Source organism: Acinonyx jubatus, chromosome F2, assembly GCF_027475565.1.
Source record: "Acinonyx jubatus isolate Ajub_Pintada_27869175 chromosome F2, VMU_Ajub_asm_v1.0, whole genome shotgun sequence".
NCBI classification, from domain to species: Eukaryota; Metazoa; Chordata; class Mammalia; order Carnivora; family Felidae; genus Acinonyx; species Acinonyx jubatus.
In genome coordinates, this window is record NC_069394.1 from 19,227,893 (window position 1) to 19,252,919 (window position 25,027).

The following is a 25,027-nucleotide window of genomic DNA, read 5'->3' on the forward strand; positions in this document are numbered from 1 at the left end:
ACTATAAAAAAAAAAAAAAAAAAAAAGTAGATGGATTTGTATAATGCCAATAGAAACCAAAGGAGAAGAGATTTTTACAAAGCAAAGGCTGGTCAAATAAGCCAAATACTTTGAAAAAGGTAAAACAGACAAGAACGGAGACAAGATTACTGTGTTTAACAATTATGAAGTGCTTTTAAGAAAATCAATAAGAGATAAGGGTGGAAAAAAATGGTAAGAAATGTGTAAGAGCATTAATAATGTATTTGTACTCAGGAAAAATCATAAATCCTCCTTATAATACCATATTACCCTATTATATATGGAGCTAAAGATGGGCAAAGAAATACCACAAAGGGAACAAAAGTCAAGCTGAGAACCTAGAATAATTTTCATAATAATTTTCACACAATTTAATGACATTCAAGCAGCAGGAAGAGGGAATTAGCATCTTTTTCAGTTTTGTATTTCCTTACTTATCTCCCTATCCCAGTGATGTGTGCAGTCAACAAGTATCTTTCATACTTTTAAGTGACCAAATTAATTAAATTTATTTCCAATACAAATACAGGGCCAGAGAAAAAAGGGGTTCGTGTTATACTTACCAGGAAAAGTACTATCTTCTGGATTCATTGAAGCACTAATGCTTCTTTTCAGGAGGTGATAAACATTTGCTGCTGTTAAATCTGAAAAAGAAAAGGCAAACTAACTCAATGGGCACAAGAGTTACATAATCTAGACCTATTCCAATTTCACAATCAGAGACTCTCCAGAAAAACATGTTGTACATAAAAGAGCTACACAGAGAAAACCCAAAAGGCTCCTCTGGTTTATACACGCTAGCCAGTTAAATATTCAAAATTCCCCCCAAAGGATAATTTTAAGCAGAGAAGGGAAACTCTGTCACAATACTCTATACACAACCACATATATTTTCTCCTCAAGATGCCTGCTCAATCAAAACAAACAAATAAATAAAATGCAGTGTGGATTATAGACAGAAACACCAAAAAGGAGTGTAATTTCAAACGGTCACGATTGTTTTAAATTTACCATTTTTTTTAATCTCAGTTTTTATATGTAGGATATCTCCTCCCATTAGGATGTAGACTCTAGGAGAGTAAGATCCTTGTCCATCTTGTTCCTTTCTGTATTACTTGTATTTGGAACATAGAGTTGACGGAATCGCCTATTGAATGCATATATTTCTAACAAGAAGACATTCCATTCCGAAGGCACAGAGAATAAATCAGTTAAATTTTTACTGTGCCAAGAACTTCTGAGCACTGGAATTGTGCATCCACAAATTTGTCCCTATTTCTCCACGAAGATAATGACATTTTTCAGCCCTTATTGGGACGATCCCATAGAGTCTCAGATTCTCGGTACAACTCGAGATAGCCCCCCACCCTCACCGGCAGAACTTGATCTCAAACTTAAATTTCTTCCCCTCCCCGCCCGGTTCCCGCTCTTTCTCAGCCCTGCGCTTACCCGGCTGTTTCTCGGTACCCTCAACGGACGACTTCCCAGGCCCATGATCCACTTCCCCACCCGCTGCTGACGGGACTTTTGCTTCCCCCCAGATCACAAGGAGCAGGTACCGATCCATCTCCTTCGAGCCGAGCTCCTATTTCAGCTCTTGGTTTCCACATCCAAATAGTCGCGCGCTGCTTAGGCACTTCCGGTTTCCATCCACCAAATTTAGGTCGGCTGGAAATTGTGCGCGCTGGGTCGGTTTGCCTCAGCTTTTCCAGCCGGCGGGTTCTTTGGGGGAGTTATTCTGTCAATGACTGCATTATTTCCTCCTGTCAGGATGAAAGTGCTACCATGGGAAGATTGGAGGAGACCCAGAAAAGGCAGAGAAACTGACGACGGCTGGCTGGCCTAGGAACTGTCATGCTTGCCTATATATGTTTCCCGCCGGGCCATTAATGCTGCGGTCTGGCCGTGGACCCTGGGAATAGGACGGTCCTGCAAGTGGAGAAAATGTCGAGTTTCTCTAGGGCGCCCCAGGTGAGCTTGAACTCTTGTGGCTTGATGGAGTTCATTATGCTGGCAGAAGGAAGTCAGTGGCTTCGGTGGATTTAGTGATGCTGAGTGGGCAAGAAAGAGGAGTTCCTGGGCCAGGAGATGATGCCTCGGGAAAGCACTTTTGAGAATCGTGATTCTGGCCGCCGCTTGCTGTTGTTCTCTTTGGTATTCGTCTCCTCTTTTCAGTTAGCCCTTTTCATGACTTTTTTTCTAAGGAAAGAGTATTCAGATAGGTCACTGTAGACCATTGTAAGGATTTGCTTATTACTGAATAAAATGAGGATCTAGTTAGTGAAGGGTTTGGAGCCAGGAAGTGACAGTGATCTCACTTAAAAGTGTTAGAAGGAGCTCTCTGGCAGCTGAGTTAAGAATAGACTGTTCAGAGGTGGGGATTGGTGGAAGGTAGAAACAAAGAGTCGGTTTAGAGGCCAACTGCAGTGATCCAGGCTAAACACGATGGTGGCACAAACCGAACTAGACAGTATAGGGTTGAAAAGTGGTCAGATTTTGTTTGAAGGTGGAGTCAAAAGGATTTCCTGAAGGATTGAATGTGAGCTGACAACGAAAGAACAAGGATTACTCAAAGGTTTTTTGTTTCTGAAACCGGAAGCGTGTGCCATCAGCTGAGATAGGGAAGACTGAAATTGAAGCAGGTTTCAGGTAGAAGAGCTGGAGTTCAGCTTTGGGTCTGTTGACCTGAGATGCTTCTTAGCCCAGTCCTGCTCCAGGAGTGATTCCTTCCTTGAACTGTTTGTTACCTCTCCTGGATGAAGCAAATTTAAGAAGTAAAATTAAAAATTTGAAAACTTTACAGCAGTTTGATGATATGGCGGTATTTTAATGGTTTTTGAACAAGGTTTTTTTTTTTTTTATCAAAATATTGATCTGCAATGGAATGGGGACAAAGTAGCCTTTAGGAGATGGTTTAAAAAGCACTGTAGTGCAGCTACCAAATGGGCAATTGGTACAATTGTAGAGTTCAGGAAAGAGGTCAAGGCTAGAGATGTAAATTTCTACACTTGGGAGTCATAAGCATGGAAATGACATGTAAACATACGAGTCTGGATGTAGTCATTGAGAAGGTGTGTATAGAAAAGAGAGAAGGACCAAGAACTGAATTCTGGAACATTTCAACATTTCAGTGGCAAGAGATAGGAAAACAAGCAAAGTAGGGAAAAAACCAACAGAGGGTGGTGTCCTGGAAATCAAGTGAGGAAAGAATATCCAGGAGAAGGAAATGATCACCTGTATTGAAGACTTAGAATTGACCAAGGGATTCAGTGACATGAAGGTCCTGGTAACTTTGACAGGCAATAGAGAGAGGGTGATGGGTGTGGGAGAAGAAAAGCCAGGGTGGAGCAGGATGAAGTCAGCATGAGGACAAATTGGAGTAAAGACAACTCTTTGGGAGAATTTTGCCACAAAGGATGCAGTGGGTAAGTGAGGTAGAGAGGGTTTGTTTTTTGTTTTGTTTTGTTTAACTTTATTATGGAGAATTTCAATCCTATATAAATGAAGGTACAGCCCAGTTTCAAAAACCTCATAGCCAATATTTTTTCATCTGTACCCCCCATTCACTTCTTCCCCTTATGAATCTGAGATGAATCTCAGATTCCTGTTATTTCATAAATAAATATTTCAGTATGTTCTCTATAAGGATTCTTTTTGGAAATATAATCCCAATACCATTTATCAAAGACAAAAAGTAATCATGATTCCTTAATATCAGATATCTAGTATATGTTTAAATCCCCAATTTTCTCATTTATGTTATAGAAATACGTAAATTCTTACTGTTTGTTCCTTTGGTTTAGGATTTAGAATGTAATAATTTCATGTTTTTTAATTCTCTCTTAAGTTCTTTTTCCTATTTTTTCCTTTGCAATTTATTGAAGACAAAGATTGTCCTATAGACTTCCCACTGTTTGAATCCTTTTTTATTTTTATTTTTATTTTTTTAGTTAGTCATAAGCTGAGAGTACTAGGGAAAAGATATGGGCTAGAGGCTGTCTTTATTTGCCGAAGACATGATTGTCTTTGTGAAAAATCAGATGGAATCTAAGAAAAGCTCCTAAAACTGATAAATAAGTTTAGCAAAGTTGCAGGGTACAAGACCAAAATGCAAAAAATGAGGTGTATTTCTATATACTAGCAACGAACAGAAATTTAAATTAAAAATACAATACTATTTACAATGGCATCAAAATATGTGAAATACTTAAGAGAGAAATCTGACAAAAGAGAGGAGAACAAGTAGAAACTAGAAAAGTAAGAAAGGAAAAAAAATGGTGAGCAGTTTAGAAGCTGATAAGAGGTTTGTAATAATAAAATTTAAAATAAACCCAATTAGCCTGATTGTATTTTTTCCAGCATTGTTTAGCAACCTGTGTATATGCATACAGAAAGCATCTGGTTGACATCTCTATGGGCTGGAATTTTCTGAGAGCTTGAAGGTACTGATGGATACTACAAAGACAATGGTTTATGCCTGACGCAGCCTAAAGATATCTGTGTAAGGCAGCTATGTAAAATTTAAGTTTATTCAACATCCTCCATCTATACTTGTCTAGCTATATTCTGTTACTTACCTCTTCCATGGAATTGAACTGCTGAATAGTTTTCAGTTCCCAATTAGCTACTCATTTTTCAATTTAATACATATTAGTCTTCAAAGTATTTTTGAAGACCTTATAAACAGTTTCTGCTTTCATAAGAGTTCCCATTACTCTTCCAGATTCTATTCTGTATGATATCAAAAATTGTCATAATATAAAGGAAAATGTATCTTTGAAATGTTTTAAATAAAATATCATCCACACTGCTAATAGGAAGGCAGGCAAGAAAAATTACTGTGTTAATCTTTGTAGAATGTAAAAAGACCCTCCTTTTCCAGAAACAAATGAAAACAAAACCAAAGCGATTATTTAGTGACAGGATCTTTTTTCAAAGTAATTATTGATATTAACAGTAGAATATACATGATGGTATATAATAATCTCAATTATTTCCATTTTAATCAGAACTTTCTTTATTGTTTTCTCTGTCTCTGTCTCTGTCTCTCTGTCTCTCTCTCTCTGTCTTTTTTTTCCCCAAGCAATGGGCCACTTTTGCTCGGGTTTGGTATCTCTTAGATGGGAAAATGCAGCCCCCTGGCAAACTGGCTGCTTTGGCATCAATCAGACTTCAAGGATTGCATAAACCTGTATACCATCAACTGAGTGAGTATCATTTTATATCTGTCACGAGTATCCATAATTTTCATGCCAGAATAGAATGTTGAAAAGTCTGACTGAACTACTTCTAAGTACCTCTTTTTTTCTTGGGATCCCTTGTTCCATTCTTACAAAAAACCTACTAGGGCACTGAAATGAATTTGGTTTATTCACAGGAAAACCATACAGACCAGTTTGCCTGAGATAACCCCATTTTATGTCATTACCCCAGCAAAATTCTCAGTAGCCTTCCTTTCACTCTCAGATATCCTGAGTGGGACTAGAAATCAAATGTTCACTCTTACACGTGTGTCTTCACATGGCAATGAACATTTGAATAGGGAGTTTTTGAAAATGAAAAAATAAGTTTGTCTTGTCTTCTAAAAACCTTTCCCCTAGAAAGATGGATAGAGCTAGCGGAACATGGAAAGTTTACTTTTTACTGTTTTGAATTGATAGATTTGATTTTCTGTAACATTTTTCCAAAACAAAGGAAAAAAGTTGTTTTGAGACTTAAGGTCTTCAGCTTATTGTAGGTAATTCTGATTGACTTCACTTACCTAGGCACTTCAGTGCACACCCAACAAGATCTAGGTGTCAATTCTTACTCTTTGTCTTGACCTGTCAGCAACATTTTGTGCAGCTGATCATAGTGTTAACTTTTTGATACATGAAATACACAAAGATATATACAGTATGTAGATACAGTATGTAGACAAATCTATTTTTAAATATAAGTAATATTTTAAAGAAAATTAACAGTTACAATGATGATGAAATAAATACCCATACACTCATTTGCGTTATTTCCAATTTTTTTGCCATTACAAACAATATCCCTGTTGGTATTCTTATACCTTTTTTCCAGGGCGCAGGTGGAAGAGTTTCTCCCAGATCTGTCTATAGGACAGGAATTACTGGGTTCAAAGGTGCATGGGAAACTAGGTAGTCTTTATGCTAATGTCCTCTCCTACCAGAGTTTTTATTAGCCATCATCTTCGATAACAGTTGATGTTTTCATTCTTTTTAAGTTTGACTACTCTCATAAATGTGGAATGCATTCTCGTGGTGGTTTTAATTTTCATTTTCCTCATTGCAAATGGAATTAAGTATCTCTTCACTATTTAATGGCCTTTTATCATTTCTTCTTCTGTGAAATATCTGTGCGTGTCTTTTGCCATATTTCCACTGAGTTATTTGTCCTCTACGTTTTTCTAACTTTTATGTATAATTTAACATGTAATTTTTTACTCAGTCATTTGAAAATAAGTTGCAGATGTCTCAATAAATCCCCCTGAATTTAGCATGTGTCTCCTAGAATAAGTATATTCCCCTATGTAACCAAAATGCCATTATCATACATAACAAAATAAACATAATTTAATTGTACAGTTTAATGTCCAGTGCATTTTCACATTTGCCTAGTAGTTTCAAGCATATTTTTTATAGCTGTTACTTTTTTAAAACCAGGACCCAACCAAGCTTTATGTATTATTGCCTTTAATTGTTATGTTCCTTTAGTGTTTTTAAATGTAGAAGAATCCTTCTCTTTTATTTTTTCCTGCCATTAACCTTTTGAGGAGTCCAGGCTAGTTGTCATATAAAGAACTTTCTTCTTAAACACATTCTTTACTTGTTTTTGGATGCTTTCTCTTACCAACTCCTCCTTCCCAGTCCCCTTTGTTTTTTTCAACTTTCCAAACTCCCAATCTTCTCTCATTAAAAATTAGGAGGGGGAGGGGCATGGAGGGCACGTGGATGGTTCAGTTGGTTAAGCCTCTGGTTCTTGGTTTCAGCTCAGCTCAGCTCATGATCTCATGGTTCCTGGTTTTGACCCTTGTGTTGGGCCCTGTACTGACAGTGCAGAACCTACTTGAGATTCTCTCTCCCTCTCTGTCTCTCTGCCCCTCCCTTGCTCACTCTCTCTCTGTCTCTCAAAATAAATAAATACACTTAAAAAAAAAAAAAATAGGAGTGCCCTGAAGCCTGGTCTTTGGACCCCTTCACATTCCTTAGGCAATCACATTCAGGTTCAGGTCTCTAAATATTTTCTGTTAGGCTAAGCTCCCAAATTCATATCTTCATTTTTTACCTTTTCCCTGTATTCCAGACTCCCATAACCACATTTCTACTCAATAAACCTTAGGTGTACAGTGGGCATCTGCAACATTTTAATGTGTGTTTAACTCGGAGATGTCCTACTTCCTGATTTCCCCCACCCAAAACCAACCTGTCACTTCTGGTTTCCCCATCTTAGTTAACAGCATCTGTATTCTTTTAGTTGGGCTAGTCAGAAGTGTTTGCTTCATTTGTGACTTCTCTTTGTCCAACTCATATATATGGGTATATATCTGAAAAAATATATGTATCTGAAATCTAGCTACTTCTCATTAACTCTTCTACTGTAATTTTAAACCACTTTGCTCTCTAGTTGGGATTATTCCAAAACCTCCTCACTGATCTCGCTGCTCCTACTCTTGCCCCAATAGGGTCTTTTCTCTACAGATGAGTTGCAGATGTCTCTTCCAAATGAGAAAGTAAAAGCCAACATTTGCCAGTCCCTACAAGGACCTACACGGTGTGGTCCCTTTTACCTTGCTGAGTTTGCTTCCTACCTCCTAGGGTAATCCACTAAGGCTTGCTGCTCTTTCCCTAATGTGCCTGTCAGCACATTTTTGCCTTAGGGCCTTTTCATATTTTGTTCCCTCTGCCTGGATGGGGTTTTCCAGATTTATGGCTTAATTCTTCACATCCTTCAGATTTCTGCTCATTTGTATTCTGAGAGAGGCCTTCCCCAGTTCCTCTGTCATCTCACCCTTTCACTCTATACTTTACCTTGCCTTTAGGGGCAACTGGGTGGCTCAGTTGGTTAAGCATCCGACTTTGGCTCAGGTCATGATCTCATGGTTCGTGAGTTCGAGCCCCGCATTGGGCTCTGTGCTGACAGCTCAGAGCCTGGAGCCTGCTTCAGATTCTGTGTCTTCCTGTCTTTCTGCCCTCCCCCCACTTCCCACCCCCTACCCCCTTGCTCACACTCTCTCCTCTCCTAAATATAAACATTAAAAAAAATTTTTTTTAATTAGCGTTCTCTGATCACCTGACATACATAAATATGTATTATCCACACCTCCACCACACTAAGTTCTAAGAGGATAGGAACTTTGCCTAAATTTTTCACAGCTATATGCCCAGTGTCTAGAATAGTGTTTGACACATAGTTGGACTACATAAAATGTTTTTTGAGTGAATATACGCATTCATGAATACGAGTTTTGAGAATGAAGAAATTACTTTTAATCGGGGCTCTGGCATTTAGCTAAGTTAGATTTTGGATCTGTGGAGCTAGCAGGGAAAGTACTGCAGATGGGTTGATTTGGGTAAAAGCAAGAACTCATGAGTTACGCCATTTCTCATACTTGCTGCTCTAATCTTTTTCTGCACTTTTAAAAAAAAAAATTTTAATGTTTGTTTATTTTTGAGAGAGAGAGAGAGAGAGAGAGAGACAGAATCCGAAGCAGGCTCCAGGCTACAAGCTGTCAGCACAGAGCCTGATGCAAGGCTCGAACTCAGGAACAGTGAGATCATGACCTGAGCCGAAGTCAGACGCTCAACTGACTGAGCCACCCAGGCGCCCCTCTTTTTCTTCACTTAATGAAAATTTCAAAGTCAGCCCACAACCTGTGAAATCTTTAAGTATGGAATATGAATGTAAGGATTTTTTCATGTCAGTGTTAGTTTTTCAAGCACTTAGTACAACATCTGGTCCTTCAGAGATGCTTATCAAAAATGTTTTGTAGAATGACACTTTTAAGAAAATGTTTTATGAGCACAGTTTTCATTATTCACTGTAGTTACGTTCTTTAAAGTCACCATGAATGCTGAAAGAGAGCGAACGCTGAACCATGGCTTTAGAGATATGGTTAGGTTCCAATGAGCCTCTAGTCACAACATTCATTTGTCAGCCAGGCAATAGCTTTGTTTTATGTGTGTTTCTGTTTAAAGACAGCTTGTTTAATATACATATTGTTGCTTCTTTAGCGTTGAACTCACGGCTAACCACACAGGAACTCATGCCTGAACGATGCTTATCTAACACAGGATTTCTCTGTAAGACACACTGCAGGCTTCTTGCACTTAGGAATACTACACAGCACTTCAGCTTCAGACTCGAGGGTTATTTTAAACAGCAAAGTCACTTATAAAAAGCACAGTAATGCCAAAAACCTAGCACTAAATAGACCACAAAAGGACACTGGTTTATAGTAAAAGAGCTGAAACAAAAGACAGTGCATTACCATATTTGACCTTAGCTTATGCATCAAGCTACTCAAATTTTTTACTGCCGTGCACATGTCTGCAAATGACTGGGAAAGCACTGCAAGTTTTGAGATTATCAAATTTTAAGAGAATAGGCAAATTTGTAATACAGAATACATGAATAGTGAGGAGCAACCACACCTTGAAAGTAAAATAGTGGTCAGCAGACCTACGCTTGACTAATTATAAATCTGTTTGCTTTAAAAATCTCAGGTTTTTGTGGGGTGCTGGGTGGCTCAGTCGGTTGAGTGTCTGACTCTTGGTTTTGGCTCAGGTCATGATCTCACAGTTTGTGGGTTTGAGCCCCATGTCAGGTTCTGTGCTGGAAGTGCTGAGCCTGCTTGGGATTCTCTCTCTCCCTCTCTGACCCTACCCAACCCCCCACCCCCACCCCAAGCACTGTGTCTGTCTCTCAAGATAAATAAATAAACTTAAAAACAATATCTGTGGTTTTTGGCAGACAAGGAGAATGTTATAGTCTTAGAATTACCAAGTAATAGAATGAATTCCTTAGGACTTTAGATATTTTAATTGTCTCATTGATATACGTGAGAAGTAAAATCAGAAGAATAAAATGACTTTCTCCCTGTCACTCAGCTATATTATAATAGAACTTGGACCAGAACCCAGGCACCTGTTTCATCAGATAGTAAATTACCCATTCCACATCAGTGTGGTGATTCTTAGCCACTTAAACTATGTTTTACTGCTAAGTTTTTTTTTTTCTTGGCAGTGTTATCAACAAGGTAATATACAAGATCTTTTAGGTTGTTTTTAAAAAAAAAATTTTTTAAGTTTATTTATTTTTGACAGAGAGAGACAGTGGGAGTGTGAGCTAGAGAGGGGCAGAGAGAGAGGGAGACCCAGAATCTGAAGCAGCTCCAGGCTCTGAGCTGTCAGCACAGAGCCCGACGCCGGGCTCGAACTCACAGACGGCGAGATCATGACCTGAGCCGAACTCAGACGCTTAATCGACTGAGCCACCCAGGCGCCCCTTTAAAAAAAATTTTTTTTTAACATTTATTTATTTTTGAGAGACAGAGAGTGAGTGGGGGAAGGGCAGAGAGAGGGAGACACAGAATCCAAAGCAGGCTTTCCAGGCTCTGAGCTGTCAGCACAGAGCCTGTCGCGGGACTCAGACTCACGATACGTGAGATCATAACCTGAGCTGAAGTTGGATGCTTAACCGACTGAACCACCCAGGCGCCTTAGGTTGTTTTTGTAGAAATACAAACAATACAAAATTTGGGAAAAAGTAGAATTCGTAGTAATGTAATTTCTTTCTTAAAGTATAGCACTTATCTGTTCACTGAATTAAAGTTCTGCTTTCCTACAAGCAGGTCATTATTGCAAAAGTATTCTTTAAGTACTAATGAAAATACTTGCTAGCACACCAAAAGAGCTTTGGTAGCTACCTATCACGTCATCCTTTTCTAGTAAAGGACAATAGCTTTTCTATGAAATTAAAAATTAACGTTTTAAAGACTGAGCTGTATTTTTGTTTCACTATATAATTTAATATGGAACTTATATCAGCAAGACTTTTTATGTCCACAAGATGTCACTAAAGTCAAAACTTAAATTGCAAGCAATTTTCAGCTTACAAACATGTCTGTCGTAAGTTTATTTCTAACATTCATTGGTTAAATAAGCATTTATCAAGCATGTATTATGTTCTCACAATCGCTGTAAACATGTTTGTTTGAAAATTGACATACAATTTCCCAGATAAATAATACTATAAATGATGGTCATATATCCAGGAGTAGCTATAAAAGTTAGCCGATAATATATCCAAACATAATGTATACTGTATTTGAACTACTTTACAGGTCCAGTAGACTTTGTGAAGTTTTATAGAAAACCAACTTTCCACTTATAAGGTTATTTTTTATGGAAAATGTGGTCTGAGTCAAGCTGGAAATGATGTAGAACTAGGAAAAGTTCCCTTCTCTTTCTAATCAGAGCTGCCCTTCTGAATTTGGGACCTGGGAGCTCTTTGAACATGTTTGTCACTGATAATAAAAAGAAAGGGCACATGGTAGTTTTTAGATTATACTTACTCTTCATGAGGACTCCATTCTTTTCATTGCCCACAGATTAATAAATTGAGGACAGTGTGAATGTTTAAAAGAAGCAGAAGGGCACCTGGGTGGCTCAGTCAGTTAACTGTTCCACTCTTGATTTTGGCTCAGGTCATGATCTCATGGTTGGTGAAATTGAGTCCCATGTTGGGCTGTGTGCTGACAGCACGGAGCCTGCTTAAGATTCTGTCTCTCCTTCTCTCTGCCCTTCCCTTGCTTACACACGTTCTCTCCCTCTCTCTCTCTCTCTCTCTCTCTCTCTCTCTCTCTCTCTCTCTCAAAATAAACAAGCATTTTGAATAAATTAATTAATTAATTTAAAAAATAAATAAAAGAAGCAGACAGAAACCTTCCTTTAGCATTTTCTAAAGTTATTGTTAGATTATCCTAAAATACTCCTGATCTACATGAAAGGAAACAGAAGTTGCACACAGTTCTTAATGTTATAAACTCTAGCACACCAGGCAGTTCAACAAAGATTAGATCTAATCTCTAACATTCTGCCTTATATTATTTATTTAATCTTTTAAAGACTTGTTAGGGAAAAGCTTAGGATGCTCTTTTTAAAGTTACCAAGCTAACACATTTTTCTCTTTTACTATTTAAGTTCAGTGTCAGTTTATTTCAAATGTAAATTACTGCATCATTTTAATTTTGCAATCTTAATTGCACATTTATTCTTCAACTCCTAGAATATCATCGTACAAAGCAGTGAAGGAGAGTTTTGCTTTAGATCATATCTTGAATACTTAACTCCTTTAAAAGTGAATACTTAGATATTATCAATAAATTTGAACAACATACCTTGTTCCTATCACAGTGTCTTTATACTCAGTAGATTTTGTGGTAACTGATGTGATCGTCTGTTATATTAGCTATGCACAAATTCAGGGATGCCGAAAAAAACACTGAAGAAGGCATTTGGACATTTATCTTTCAAGGTTGGAAACAAACAAAATGGCCAAAGCCAATTTTGTTATTTATCACTCAATTGAAATAGCTATTTTCAAACATTTCTCAAACCAAATCTTGTAAGGAGACCCAATATATAAAAGCAGTGCTGTGCTAGTTGAAGGAGGGAGAAGATGCTCGACCCTTTCCCCTTTGAGTGACCTTCTCAGAACCTGACATCTCTATCAAATACAGTTTTAAAATCAGTAAGCTACAGCAAAGAGCTTTTAAAGAGGGATTTGACACGTGGAGCGGATGAAAAGACAAGCTACAGACTGAAGGGAAATATTTGCAAACCATATAGTCAACAAGAAACAAACTAACACTTAATTAGAAAATGAGCAAAGTATCATGACCAGATGGTAAATAAATACATAAAATGATTCAACATTATTAGCCATTAGGGAAAAACAGATTAAACCCACAGTGAGACATCACTGCGTATCTGTCAGAATAGCTAAAATAAAAAGTGGCAAATGCTGGTGATGATGCAAAGAAACTGGATTGCTCACACATTGTTTGTAGGAGTATAAAATGGTACAGCCAGTCTGGAAAAGAATATGGCAGTTTCTTATAAAACTAAACATGAGCTTGCCGTACAACAATTGCACTTTTGGACATTTCTCCCAGGGAAACTAAAACACAAAAACCTGTATCAATTAATAATACTTCCACTGCATTGCTCTTTATCCCCATATATTTATCAGCCTCTGACGTATTGTATGTTTACTTGTTTATTGTTAGCTCATTGCACTAGAATGTAGGATTTATTATGACCAGGGATTTCAGTTGCATTCATTGCTCTATTCTCAGCATCAAGAACAGTACCTGACATGAGTTAGTAAGTGGATTAATTTATTAATCAATGGAAAAGAACTACAAAGCAGATTTTGGAAGAGATTCCCACCAAACTTACCAGATATCTCCATCTGAATCCATCCCCCTATGGAATCTGAGCAGCTCAGACAGTTTTGATTGGTCCAATTTCTAAGAACTACGATCTAAGAGAGGAATTGAATGCGAACGGACATGATAGAACAAGCCCTATTTACATTAAAGTGAACACCAGGAATTTTTTTTTAACACTTATTGTGACTTGTAATTCCCATTATATAAGAGGTCTACATTAAGAGTCTTCAGAAGGGAGCTTATAATTTAGGTGGAGAAAGTAAAATTGTACAAATGATAGGACAAGATAGAGTTAAATCGGTATCATAAGAGAAATTCAGGCATCCTTGTGGAATCAAGGGAAGTTGGGTTTGGTATTAGGAAAGGCTTTATGAAAGGACTGGTATTAATTTTGGAACCTGATATTTATGTGGAACTTAAATTTTATGGATAAAATTTAGCAAGTGGAGATAAATCAGGAGAGTATTTCTACTGGAAGGAACAAAGGAAAGATCAGGGGATCCGTGTATACGATCTTCTGTATGTATGTGTGTGTGTTTTAAACAGAAATAATGGGATAATGCTTCAGAGAATAGCAAGTAGTATGGTTTGGGATGGGAAAGAACTGGTAAATAAGGCTAGAAAGTTTGAGCCTAAACTGTAGGTATCCTTGAATACCGTACCTGGGGAGTTGGTACGTGTTGAGGTACAAAGGTGACAAATAACTTTAACCTAGGGTTGGTATGTTAAAAAGAATTTCGGAGCTGTCCTCAGAACCTAGTAGAAAAGCGTGCATGATCAATTAGCAACTGATATTCCTGCCTCCAGAATGAATGTTATATCTCTTCCTCCCAGGGAATTTTGAGGAAAAAATATGAGTTCTGGTTTAGGGGAGAAAATGAGCCAAAACACTGAAGCTGTAGGACTGAGAAGCACCCCTGACAGTGTGACTCATCATTAGAACTTCAGTTCCCTGACATGACACTTTTGAGTTTCCACTTTGATTGAATTTATCTGAATTTATTTGGCACCTAATTTCATTCATTCATTCATTCATTCACTCATGCACACGTGTGCACACACACACCAAATATTATAAAAAGGAGTCAAGGTTACACATCTAAGGTGAGAGTTTTTACAAATACACTCACAACTCTTTTTTCTAAAAATTACTTATTACTTTAGTTTTTTTAATCTGAAAGAAATTAATTTCTCTTGGAATATCTCTTGATCAGGCAGTAGAGTTCTAATTTATATACATTTGCTGCATATTATAAAGCATAATTGTTTAATGAAACTTTACAATGAAATCTATTGTATGTAGAAATTGAGACAGAAATAATTGTACTATATTCAGGGTTTCAGCCTTTAACAATATTGGCTTTTGTTTTAATATGCAATGCAGTTAAAAAATATTTAATTCCTGGTTAGTTTGATTTAGAGCTAGAGAAGTCTTTCTAAGAATATATTCTAAGAATATATATTCTCCCTCAATAACTTATGCCAGAGGCATGTTATTGAGGGAGAATAATTTTTCCCAGATTAGATGTTCGTACCTTACAGATGATTTTCATCTGATCTGTGATATTCTTTTGAATGTCCTTTGAGAGATCCTTTTGATCTCTACAAAGACAGTAGGTTTGTTTGGAATAGCTCAAGATGCTTTTTGTTTGTTTGTTTGTTTTAAGTATTTAGAGAGAGATAGAGAGAGTTGGGGAGGGGCAGAGAGAGAGAGAGAGAGAGAAAATCCCCAAGCAGGCTCTTCACTATGAACCCGATATGGGGCTCGAACTCACAAAACATGAGATCATAACCTGAGCCAAAATCAAGGGACGTTTAACCGACTGAGCCACCTAGGTGCCCCGGTTTTTCCATATTTAAAGCTTAAATAACATTTAAAAAATAAATTCAGCTCTTGTGTAAAGCTAAGGATTCCATTTTTCCTCAGCCTAAGTGTCACAGAAAGAGCCTGAACCGGGAATTAAATAACATGGTGTGTGAGCTTTGGCAAATCACTTGATCTTAGCAGGCGTTAGTGTCTTCAACTGTAAAAGTCTGGTTGAAAACTAAGGTAACTTCAGCATTCTCTGAGATGACATAGATATCTTCTCACCGTCTTTATTTTCCTGGTTCATTTGTCCAGTTGCCTTACTAGCCCATTGTGGGTTACTTTTAGGAACTTTGATCAATTTGCCAAATACAGTCAAACTGTCTTTTCAACCCACTGACAGCAAAGCTTCCAGGTAAAGCTTTCCTTTACACTTCTCGATTCCCTTTCACTGTGATAAAAAAAAAAAAAAACTACCTGCTTTTTTCTCTTTCTTTTACCCTCATTCCATGTAGACTATATACTTCTCTCTTAAAATGCTGTCATTGAAATTCAAAGCTCATTATCTTATAATGCAACTGTTAGTTTTCATATGCAGTATTTATTTATACTTATTTTTTCAGTGTTTTTAAATAAATTAAAATCTTTTTAAGTTTTCATATTAGTAGAATAGGCATTTAAAAAATGTTTTTGATTATTTGACTTTGTGATGTATCATGACTCATGGGAAAACTGCATGTTGACTTTTTAGGGTTTTTTTATTAATTTTACGGAAAATTAATCTAATATATTTTAATTTTCAGGTCATCTGCAATATCAAATATGCATGTTGTCATAGTTGAAAGTGGCAGTTTAAATGTAGCTAGTTAAACGTGGTTGGAAAAAGCCTTGGGTTAGTAGTTAAGCATAAGATCATAATACTCTATTGTTCTCTGAATTTAAGGAGAAAAATCAATTGTGACATTTTACATTTGTTTTCAATTTGCCTATCGGTAAAACATACCTTTTTACATCTATATGCGTATTGTTTTCATTTTCTCTTCTATTTTTAAGGGGAAGTTTATATTAGACATTTAAAGGTATGTTAATATAAACATTTTAGCAAAGTGTAATTATTAACGGGAAAAGACCATAGGAATAACATTAGTTTGCCTTTAAAAGATGTGTTGTTGTTATTGGCATCTTTAATAATATCCTCTTTTATCTTCCAGTGTTGAGATTTTCCAAATGTCTGGCCAACTCTTTCACTCTTTCTATACTTAGATGTTATGTAAAAGAGGAACAGAATAGCAAAATCCTGTTCAAGGATTTTGGTGTTGCATTGTGACTTGCTTTATGTTTTTTAATGTGTTGTTTAGACTTTGAAAAGCTTTATAAATAACCAAGACCACTTTTTCTTAAAATCATGACTTTCATATAATATCTTTTCTTCTTTGTTCTTTTTAAATCTAGGTGACTGTGGGGATCATGTTGTCATAATGAACACAAGGCACATTGCATTTTCTGGAAATAAATGGGAACAAAAAGTGTACTCCTCACATACTGGGTAAGATAACGCCATTGTCCAACAGACATATGAAAAAATGCTCAACATATCTAACCATCAGGGAAGTGCAAATCAAAACCACAATGAGGTATCACCTTAACATCTGTCAGTGTGGCCGCTAAGACAGTAAATAATAAGTGTTGGTAAGAATGTGGAGAAAAACGAACCTTCATGCACTGTTGGCGGGAATGTAAATTGGTATGGCCACTGTGGAAAACAGTGTGGAGGTTCCTCAAAAAATTAAAAATAGAAATACCATATGATCCAGTAGTTCCACTACTAGGTTATTACCCAAAGAAAACAAAAATACTAATTTGTAAAGATACATATACCTCTATATTTATTGCGGCATTATTTATAATAGCCAGGATAGAGAAGCAACCCACGTGTCCATTGATACATGAATGGATAATGATGTACATATGTGCATGTGCACTGGAATATTACTCAGCCATAAAAAGGATGCAGTCTGGCCATTTGCAACAACATGGATGGACCTAGAATATATAGCGCAAAGTGAAATGTGTCAGAGAAAGACAAATACCATATGCTTTCACTTATGTGTGGAATCTAAAAAAACAAATGAACACACAAAAAAGCAGAATCAGACCTATAAATACAGAGAACAGATTGATGGTTGCCAAAGAGGGTAAGAGTGGAAGGGAGGGTGAAAGGGAGTGGGAGATACAGGCTTTCAGTTATGGAATGAATAAGTCACAGGGATAAAAGGTACAGCATAGGGACTATACTCACTGGTGTAAAAATAGCCTTGTATGATGACAGAAGGTAGCTACACTTGTGGTGAGCATAGCATAATAGACAGTTGTTAAATCACTAAGTTGCACACCTAAAACTAATGTAACATCAAGTATCAACTACTCAAATAAAAAAAAAAATGATACTGCCATTGTCAAAGAATATAGGCAGTTGAAATATATTACTTTAAAAATACTTTTGGGGCGCCTGGTTGGCTCAGCCAGTTGAGCATCCAGCTTTGGCTCAGGTCATGATCTTGCACTTTGTGGGTTCGGGCGCCGCATCGGGCTCTGTGCTGACAGCTCGGAGCCTGGAGCCTGTTTCGGATTCTGTGTCTCCCTCTCTCTCTCTCTGCCCCTCCCTGGCTCTCACTGTCTCTCTCTCAAAAATAAATAAACATTAAAAAAAAAAAATACTATTGATCTTACTATGGGTACCTGGCTGGCTCAGTTGAAAGAGCATGCAACTCTTGATCTTGGGGTTATGAGTTCAAGTTCCACAAAAAATATATTAAATAAGTAACCATCCTTTAAAAAAAAAAAACAGAAAAGAATAATTGATCTTACTTAAAAGAAAAGGCTATTTTCAAAAATTGGCATTTAAGGAAATACTAATTTTGCACATGCTGCGTATATAATTTACTCAACCAAAAATAACCCACAGAACTACACCAAATACTAGTTATTATTAACAGTATTTGTTTTTTCTAGAAGCTTTTCACATAACCTCTCTGATCTAGATTATTCTCATTTTTAAACCAATCTTCTCATTTATTTCTGTTTCCTGTAATTCATGTCACTGTTGTTTCTTGAACTATCTTAAACTTCTGAAAATACATGAGATGTTTAAGGAATGGTGAACAAAATCCCAAGTTTGGAAGATACCTAAAATCTCCACAACATACCTCTCAACGTCCAGGTCTCTCTGCCTGTGTTTGAATAATAGTGATCTCATGGCTTGTAAGGCAGCCCATTCATTCCATCTTTGAAATGGTTTAAATTTTAGAAAGATCTTTATGCTGTTGAATCATAATCTGTTTTTCTTTAGCTTTCATATTAGTCTTAGTTCTCCTCTTTGGACAGTGTAAAATAATCATATCTCTCCACATGACATCCTTCAGATCATTTTGAGATAGGAATCAATAAGAGCCCCTTGATTTGTCTTTTCCCTAAGCTAAACATCTGTAGTTACTTCAGAGTTCTTTATATGGTGTCCCTTTGACTATCCCCTTATATCTTGGTCACTCTCTAGTGTCTTTCTTAACTAAATACACTCAACTGGCTATGTTTTGATGGCTTCCTAGTGTAATGGGAGTCGTCCATCTTTCAGTTATATAATCCTCTATTGGGTGGTACATGGAGTTCACTATCAGCCAAAACTCCCAAGTCTTTCTTAAACATGCTGCTGTTTAACCATGTTTTAACCCATGTTAACCCAGCTACAATACCTTAAGTTAAATTTTACCTCCAGCCTTTTAAAATCTTCTGAGATCTTGGGGCGCCTGGGTGGCTCGGTCGGTTGAGCATTCGACTTCGGCTCAGGTCACAATCTTACGGTCCGTGAGTTCGAGCCCCGCGTCAGCCTCTGGGCTGATGGCTCAGAGCCTGGAGCCTGTTTCCAATTCTGTGTCTCCCTCTCTCTCTGCCCCTCCCCCGTTCATGCTCTGTCTCTCTCTGTCTCAAAAATAAATAAACGTCAAAAAAAATTTTTTTTTTTAAATCTTCTGAGATCTTGATTGCATCATGTAATGTGTTAAGCCCTCTGCTTCAGGTCATATACAAATTTAATTAAATACCTCCTATGCTGTCATGCAAGATACGGTTAGAAATGTTGAACTTTCATTCTTGATTAAAATTGTTTATTTCCAATTGCACCTTCATCTTAGACGAGCAGACTTTAATGTCTCCATCTGTTTCTTTTCATCTCTTGCCTAAGTGGGTCTTAGGCAATGCTAGGAATAACTTTTTTTTTTAAAGACTTTATTTTATTTATTTTTAATGTTTATTTTTGAGAGAGACAAAGAGAGCACGTACAAGCAGAGGAGGAGCAGAGAGAAAGGAAGACAGAGGATCCAAAGTGGGCTCTTTGCTGACAGCAGACAGTGGGACTTGAACTTGCAAACCATGAGATCCTGCCCTGAGTCAAAGTTGGACGCTTAACCAACTGAGCCACCCAAGTGACCCACTCAGAATAACTTTTTTGCTTCCATTAGCCAGACTTTGCCCATTCTCCTTAAACTTATTCATGAAATTGTTATTTAACATAACCAAAATAAATTCACATCCAGCTTCAGTAGTTTCTGCTATTAGGAAATCTGTACAGATAAACCAAATTCTATAAAATTTAGAGGTAACGGGGGAAGAAATATGAAAAGTCAGGGTAACATAATGCGATAAAAGCATAAAGGGGGAAGTATTGGCACAAAATGCTGTAATAATTACTGTAGCAGTAATATCTGTGGAAAATAATAGCACAGTTAATAGCGAACAGCTAGTATAACATGCCCTCTGCTGGTAGTGTCCCCTTCAGTAGAGCTGTCTTATCTAAGGTTGAAACTCTAAACTTGTACATTATCGGTACCCAATTACCACTACTGCTTCAGAATCCTTCATTTTAGCCAACATATTGCTATTTCTTGCCTTTCTGCCTTTGCGTGTGTTATTCTCCTTCACAGGAGTCTTTCTCAAGAACTCATATTTATCCATTAAAACCTGGCTCATTCAACCTCTTCTTAATGCCTTCCCTATTGTCTCAACCCCGTATGGTAAATAACTGTTTTGTTTCTCAGTTTCTGTTGACTCTTCACTTACTTTGTTACTTCATTTCACTGGATGTACCACTTTTTTTATGCTCAGAACATTATTACATTATATATTCAAATTTTAACTTTCTAGTTATAAAAATTTTAATATATGATAATTTTAGGAAATGCAGAAAAGTTTAAAGAAGGAACTAAAAATCATTTTTCATCCTGTGGACTAAACATTTTAATACATATACAAGTTTACATCTTTTTTTCACTTTATATAAAATTATCAGAAAGCCTTTTTATAGTTTGTCACTGTGTAGTAATACAGAATATGATTTGCATACATAATGTCCTTTTTTTTAATTAAAATTTTTAGTTTCATAAAGAGCTGAAAAACATCTTTATACATGAGGCTTTTTCAACATATAGGATAATTTAAAATAAAACTGGAAATGTAGTGAATTTCAAGATCAAAGGGATGATAATTGATCTTTTAATTATCAATTAAAGTGCATAAGAATGCCTGGTTTTATAAAACTGCTGCCACAGCACATCATTAATAATGATTTAATAATAAGATTGTGCTACTTTGATGGACATCTGATTGTTTACATTTGCATTATTATAAGGTATCAATGCTTTCCTTAGCATGTTCTCTGAATATTTTATCTATTAAGAATATTAGTCCACTATTATATAGTTTACTTTTTACAAATTTTCTTTATGATGTCCTTTGTTGTATGGTTATTTAACTTTTATGTAATTAAATCTCTCTTTTCCCTTACAATTTGTTCTATGTTTTCTAGTCTCAGAAAATGTTTTCTTGTCCAAATATTTCATAAACATTCACTTCTCATTATTTTGGAGGTCAGGTGAGATATGTATGTGTGCACCCTGAACTTTGACATCTAACTGTTCAGTCATATAAATGTATTGGTAGGATTAGAAATATAGCTTACTGTTAGATGCCTCAGTAGAATTCACGTAGTCATTTTTTTGTGGATGGGATACTGTCATATTTGTCTACATATCCCCAGCACCCAGCACAGTAGGCACACAGTAAGTATTTACTGAATTAATTTGCATTGAAAAAAAATGATGAACATGTTAAACAAAGTTTCTTCTCTTCCATTTAGGCCATCCCCTAAGTGGAGGAAGAAGTGTAGTTACTCTGTCACCAGTAAAAATCAACTGAGTATTTATTACGTTATTCAAATCACTCCTCTACTCAGAATTTTATGCCACCTTTCCAGATTCTTCAGAATAAAGTCCAAACTCATGAACTAAAATGTAAATGGTATTATACTTTAGAACTCGGCATCCCAATGTTAAAAACAGAAAGGTGATCTTTAGCGTAGAAGTTGTAAAGTACTTTTTTTCCACAGAGAGAAAGAATACAGGAATTGAAGTCTAGACAGGTATTTCTTTTTCTGAAACTGAAATGCCTTGAAACAAATGAAAGTATCACTTTGAATATTATCCGTCTTCCTCAGCAAACTTCTAAATCTGCTTTTTTAAATTTTATTCCTGAAATGTGGTTCTTTCAAATGTTTTTAAGTCTGATTGAAACTTATGAAAGGAATTACATTTAGGTAATCTTTAACTTCTTGCAGAGTCCACTGAGTTTATGTTTTCTTTTCCCCTTCCTCAAAAATCATTTAGGCTTTATCCATTCAACATAATGAAACCTTACATCTGTATCTTGTTTTTGTTTTAAATTTCTTAAGCACTTTCACAAACATTTTCTCATATGAGTAAACTCTTATATAAAGAAGTAAAGCAAGTTGCCTACTATTAAACTGGTAGCCACTGGCAAACCTAGATTCCAGACTGGGATCTGGGGCATCCAAGTTACTAAGCTGCCATCAATACTGTCCCAAATATTTATATGTATTTTAAATCTCCATTTATCTATTTTATGTATAAATTTGATATGAACACAGTATTGTATCACTTAGGACCAACATATAACTCTTGGTGGTCTTTTACCAACTATTAACAGGAAACAGGATCATTCCCTGTTTTGAGTATGAACTGGACTTAGACCCAAAGTGGCTACCCCTGTTTTCCCCAAACCTGACCCCTAGGTTATATAGACATTCCGATATGGCAGGGAATGTGAAGCATATTGGCTCACTGCTTTTCCTTTCTTAAATTCAAGCATGAACAACTACTTCAGAATGAATGAAAACAATAGTTATGCTAAGAATTTTCCAAGATGTGCAACTTTTATGAAATGAAGAGAGTTGACCACTTAAAAAGAACAGTATTTCGAATAGCATAGGTTACTACTTAATTTTTAAGACACTAATGAACATCATAGTTTCCAGAAACAAGAATAACTTTATAATAAAAATAGTTTTCATATTATAAAACCATATACATTTCAAGAAATAGTATATCATAGCCTACTCCCAGTTTTAATGTCTTTACTTCTTTTAACAGCTATCCAGGTGGATTTAGACAAGTAACAGCTGCTCAACTTCACCAGAAGGATCCAGTAGCAGTAAGTTTATTGTATTTTTTATTTATTAATCATCTGTGGGAAGACTGGTTCAGGAACTGTTTTTCCAGTCTAGCTCCTCTTCTAATGTAGCTACCATTCAAGGCTATAAATTCTGCACTTTAACTGTATCACACAAGTTTTGATAAGCATTATTTCATTATCATTCAATTCTATATGTTTTCTAATTACTGTTTACTATGTTTTGCATTTAGCCAGTTTTGTTGCTTTTCTTTTTAATTACTTGATACTTGCGTGATTATCTAGAATATGTTTGCTGAAAATGTCTTGGAGAGAGAGATGTATATATCTATGTATGATTATACATCCATTATATCAAAAATGCAAAGTACATTCCAATCAAAAAAAGTCTTACTGACCTTTTTTTTGTTTATTTGATTTATTGATTACCTGAAAGAGTTCTGTTACGAACTCAATTGTGGGTTTATTTTTCCCCTGTATTTCTGTCAGTTTTTGTTTTGTATGTTTTGAAGATTTAGTGTTAGATGAATTTAAGTTTGGAATTACATTCTTCCTAACAATTAATCATGGTACCAACAGCCATTTTTGTCTCGAATTATACTTTTTATCTCAAGGTCTTTTTGTTTTTTTAGTAAACTATATCAGCCTTCTTTTGATAGTGTTTGCCCAATAAATCATTCTACTTTAAATCTATTTATTTATTTGTTTATTTATTTATTTTATTTATTTACTTATTTATTTTTCTGTCACAGAGGTCATATTTATTGATCGTTAACATCCTAAGCATAGTACTATGCGCTTTATATGATTTTTTTAAACATAATTTATTGTCAAGTTAGCTAATATATAGTATATACAGTGGCTCTTGGCTTCGGGGGTAGATTCCTAAGCTTCCTATGCTTACATACAATACCCAGTACTCATCCCAACAAGTGCCCTCCTCAATACCCATCACACCTGTTTTCCCCTCCCCCCCCACCCCCGCCACCGTCAATCCTCAGTTTGTTCTTTGTATTTAGTCTCTTATGGTTTGCATCCCTCTCCGTTTGGAACTATTTTTTCCCCTTCCTTTCCCCCATGGTCTTCTGTTAAGTTTCTCAAGTTCCATATATGAGTGAAAACATATGATATCTTTCTCTGACTGACTTATTTCACTTAGCATAATACTCTCCACTTATATCCACATTGTTGCAAATGGCAAAATTTCATTCTCTCTCATTGCTTGCCAAGTAGTATTCCATTGTATGTATAAACCACAAAAATTTTCTAAGGACCTTGTTTGATCTGGAGGAAAGTAAAGATAATTGATTAATCTTACACTTCTAATAAACAAACTCAACCCGAAAGAAGGCAAGAAAGGAGATTTTATTTAATTTTTTCATCTCCTTCTTTCTTGCCTTCTTTTGGATTGAGTTTATTTAGTAGAAGTCTAAGAGTAATCAATCTTTACTTTCTTCCAGATCAAAACAAGGTCCTTAGACGATTTTTAACACCTACTGTCCCTCACACAGTCAACAATTTTTAAAACCCTTCCAATTCAACATTCTTGTTACTGTTTTATACAGTTAACTGATTTTTTATTATTTTCTTTGCTTACAAATCCTTTTCCCATAACAGTCTTCCTTTGGGATTAATTTCCTTCTTGAAATACTTCTTTTGACATTCCTATCATAACATTCTTTTATAATAAGCTTTTTATTTTTGTCTGAAACTGTATTTTTGCTTTCTTCATGAAAGATAGTTTTGCTTATTTAGTATGTGCAATTCTAGGATAACCATTTTTCTCTCTCACCTGTTTGAAGCTACTGTACAAGCAGATTTTAGCTTCTGTTATTGCTATTGATATGTTAGATGTCAGTTGAACTGTTTCTTTGTATGTATTCTGTCTCTTTTGCAGGGGTGGGGGGATCCTTCTGAGATCTTTCCTTTGATTTTAGTTTTCCTGTTTCTTTTCAAATCTTACTTATTTTGCTTAAGGACTGGCATCTTCAGTGCTGAAAATTTGTCAGCTCTTATGTGTTCTCTTATTCCCTTTATTCTCTATCTGTTCTTTCCCTTTGAAATCTGATTACATTTGCAGTTGACTGTCTCATTGTACATGAATCATTAGCTCTCTTCCATATTTTATGTCTCCCTGTCTGACATTGTGCTGCATTGTCAATAATTTCTTTTTAATTTTTTTAACATTTATTTATTTTTTG

The 25,027-nt window shown here is 36.0% G+C and overlaps 2 protein-coding genes across 7 annotated transcripts in view; one reads left to right on the forward strand and one right to left on the reverse strand.

Moving 5' to 3' along the window:
• The window catches only part of MTBP (MDM2 binding protein), a 78,882-nt gene extending 77,193 nt beyond the window's left edge, over window positions 1–1,689 (reverse strand). The window contains exons 1-2 of one of the 3 annotated variants that reach the window (XM_027063979.2): window positions 1,471–1,682; window positions 585–665 (exon numbers count right to left, since the gene is read on the reverse strand). In XM_027063979.2, coding sequence (XP_026919780.1) covers window positions 585–665; window positions 1,471–1,588 — 199 coding nt within the window. In that variant the 5' untranslated portion in view covers window positions 1,589–1,682. Of the gene's footprint in view, window positions 1–584; window positions 666–1,470 lie in introns of all 3 variants that reach the window. The other 2 variants (XM_015075829.3, XM_027063980.2) reach the window with 2 other exon arrangements.
• Window positions 1,690–1,844: 155 nt separating this feature from the next.
• MRPL13 (mitochondrial ribosomal protein L13) overlaps window positions 1,845–25,027 on the forward strand; it is a 48,549-nt gene continuing 25,366 nt past the window's right edge. The window contains exons 1-4 of one of the 4 annotated variants that reach the window (XR_008292518.1): window positions 1,845–1,992; window positions 5,105–5,228; window positions 16,743–16,836; window positions 22,787–22,847. Coding sequence is in view for 2 of the 4 variants with exons in the window: in XM_027063983.2 (XP_026919784.1) it covers window positions 2,110–2,175; window positions 5,105–5,228; window positions 16,743–16,836; window positions 22,787–22,847 (345 nt within the window). In the remaining 2 variants the exon portion in view is untranslated. Of the gene's footprint in view, window positions 1,993–2,023; window positions 2,176–5,104; window positions 5,229–16,742; window positions 16,837–22,786; window positions 22,848–25,027 lie in introns of those variants that run through there. The other 3 variants (XM_053208134.1, XR_008292517.1, XM_027063983.2) reach the window with 3 other exon arrangements.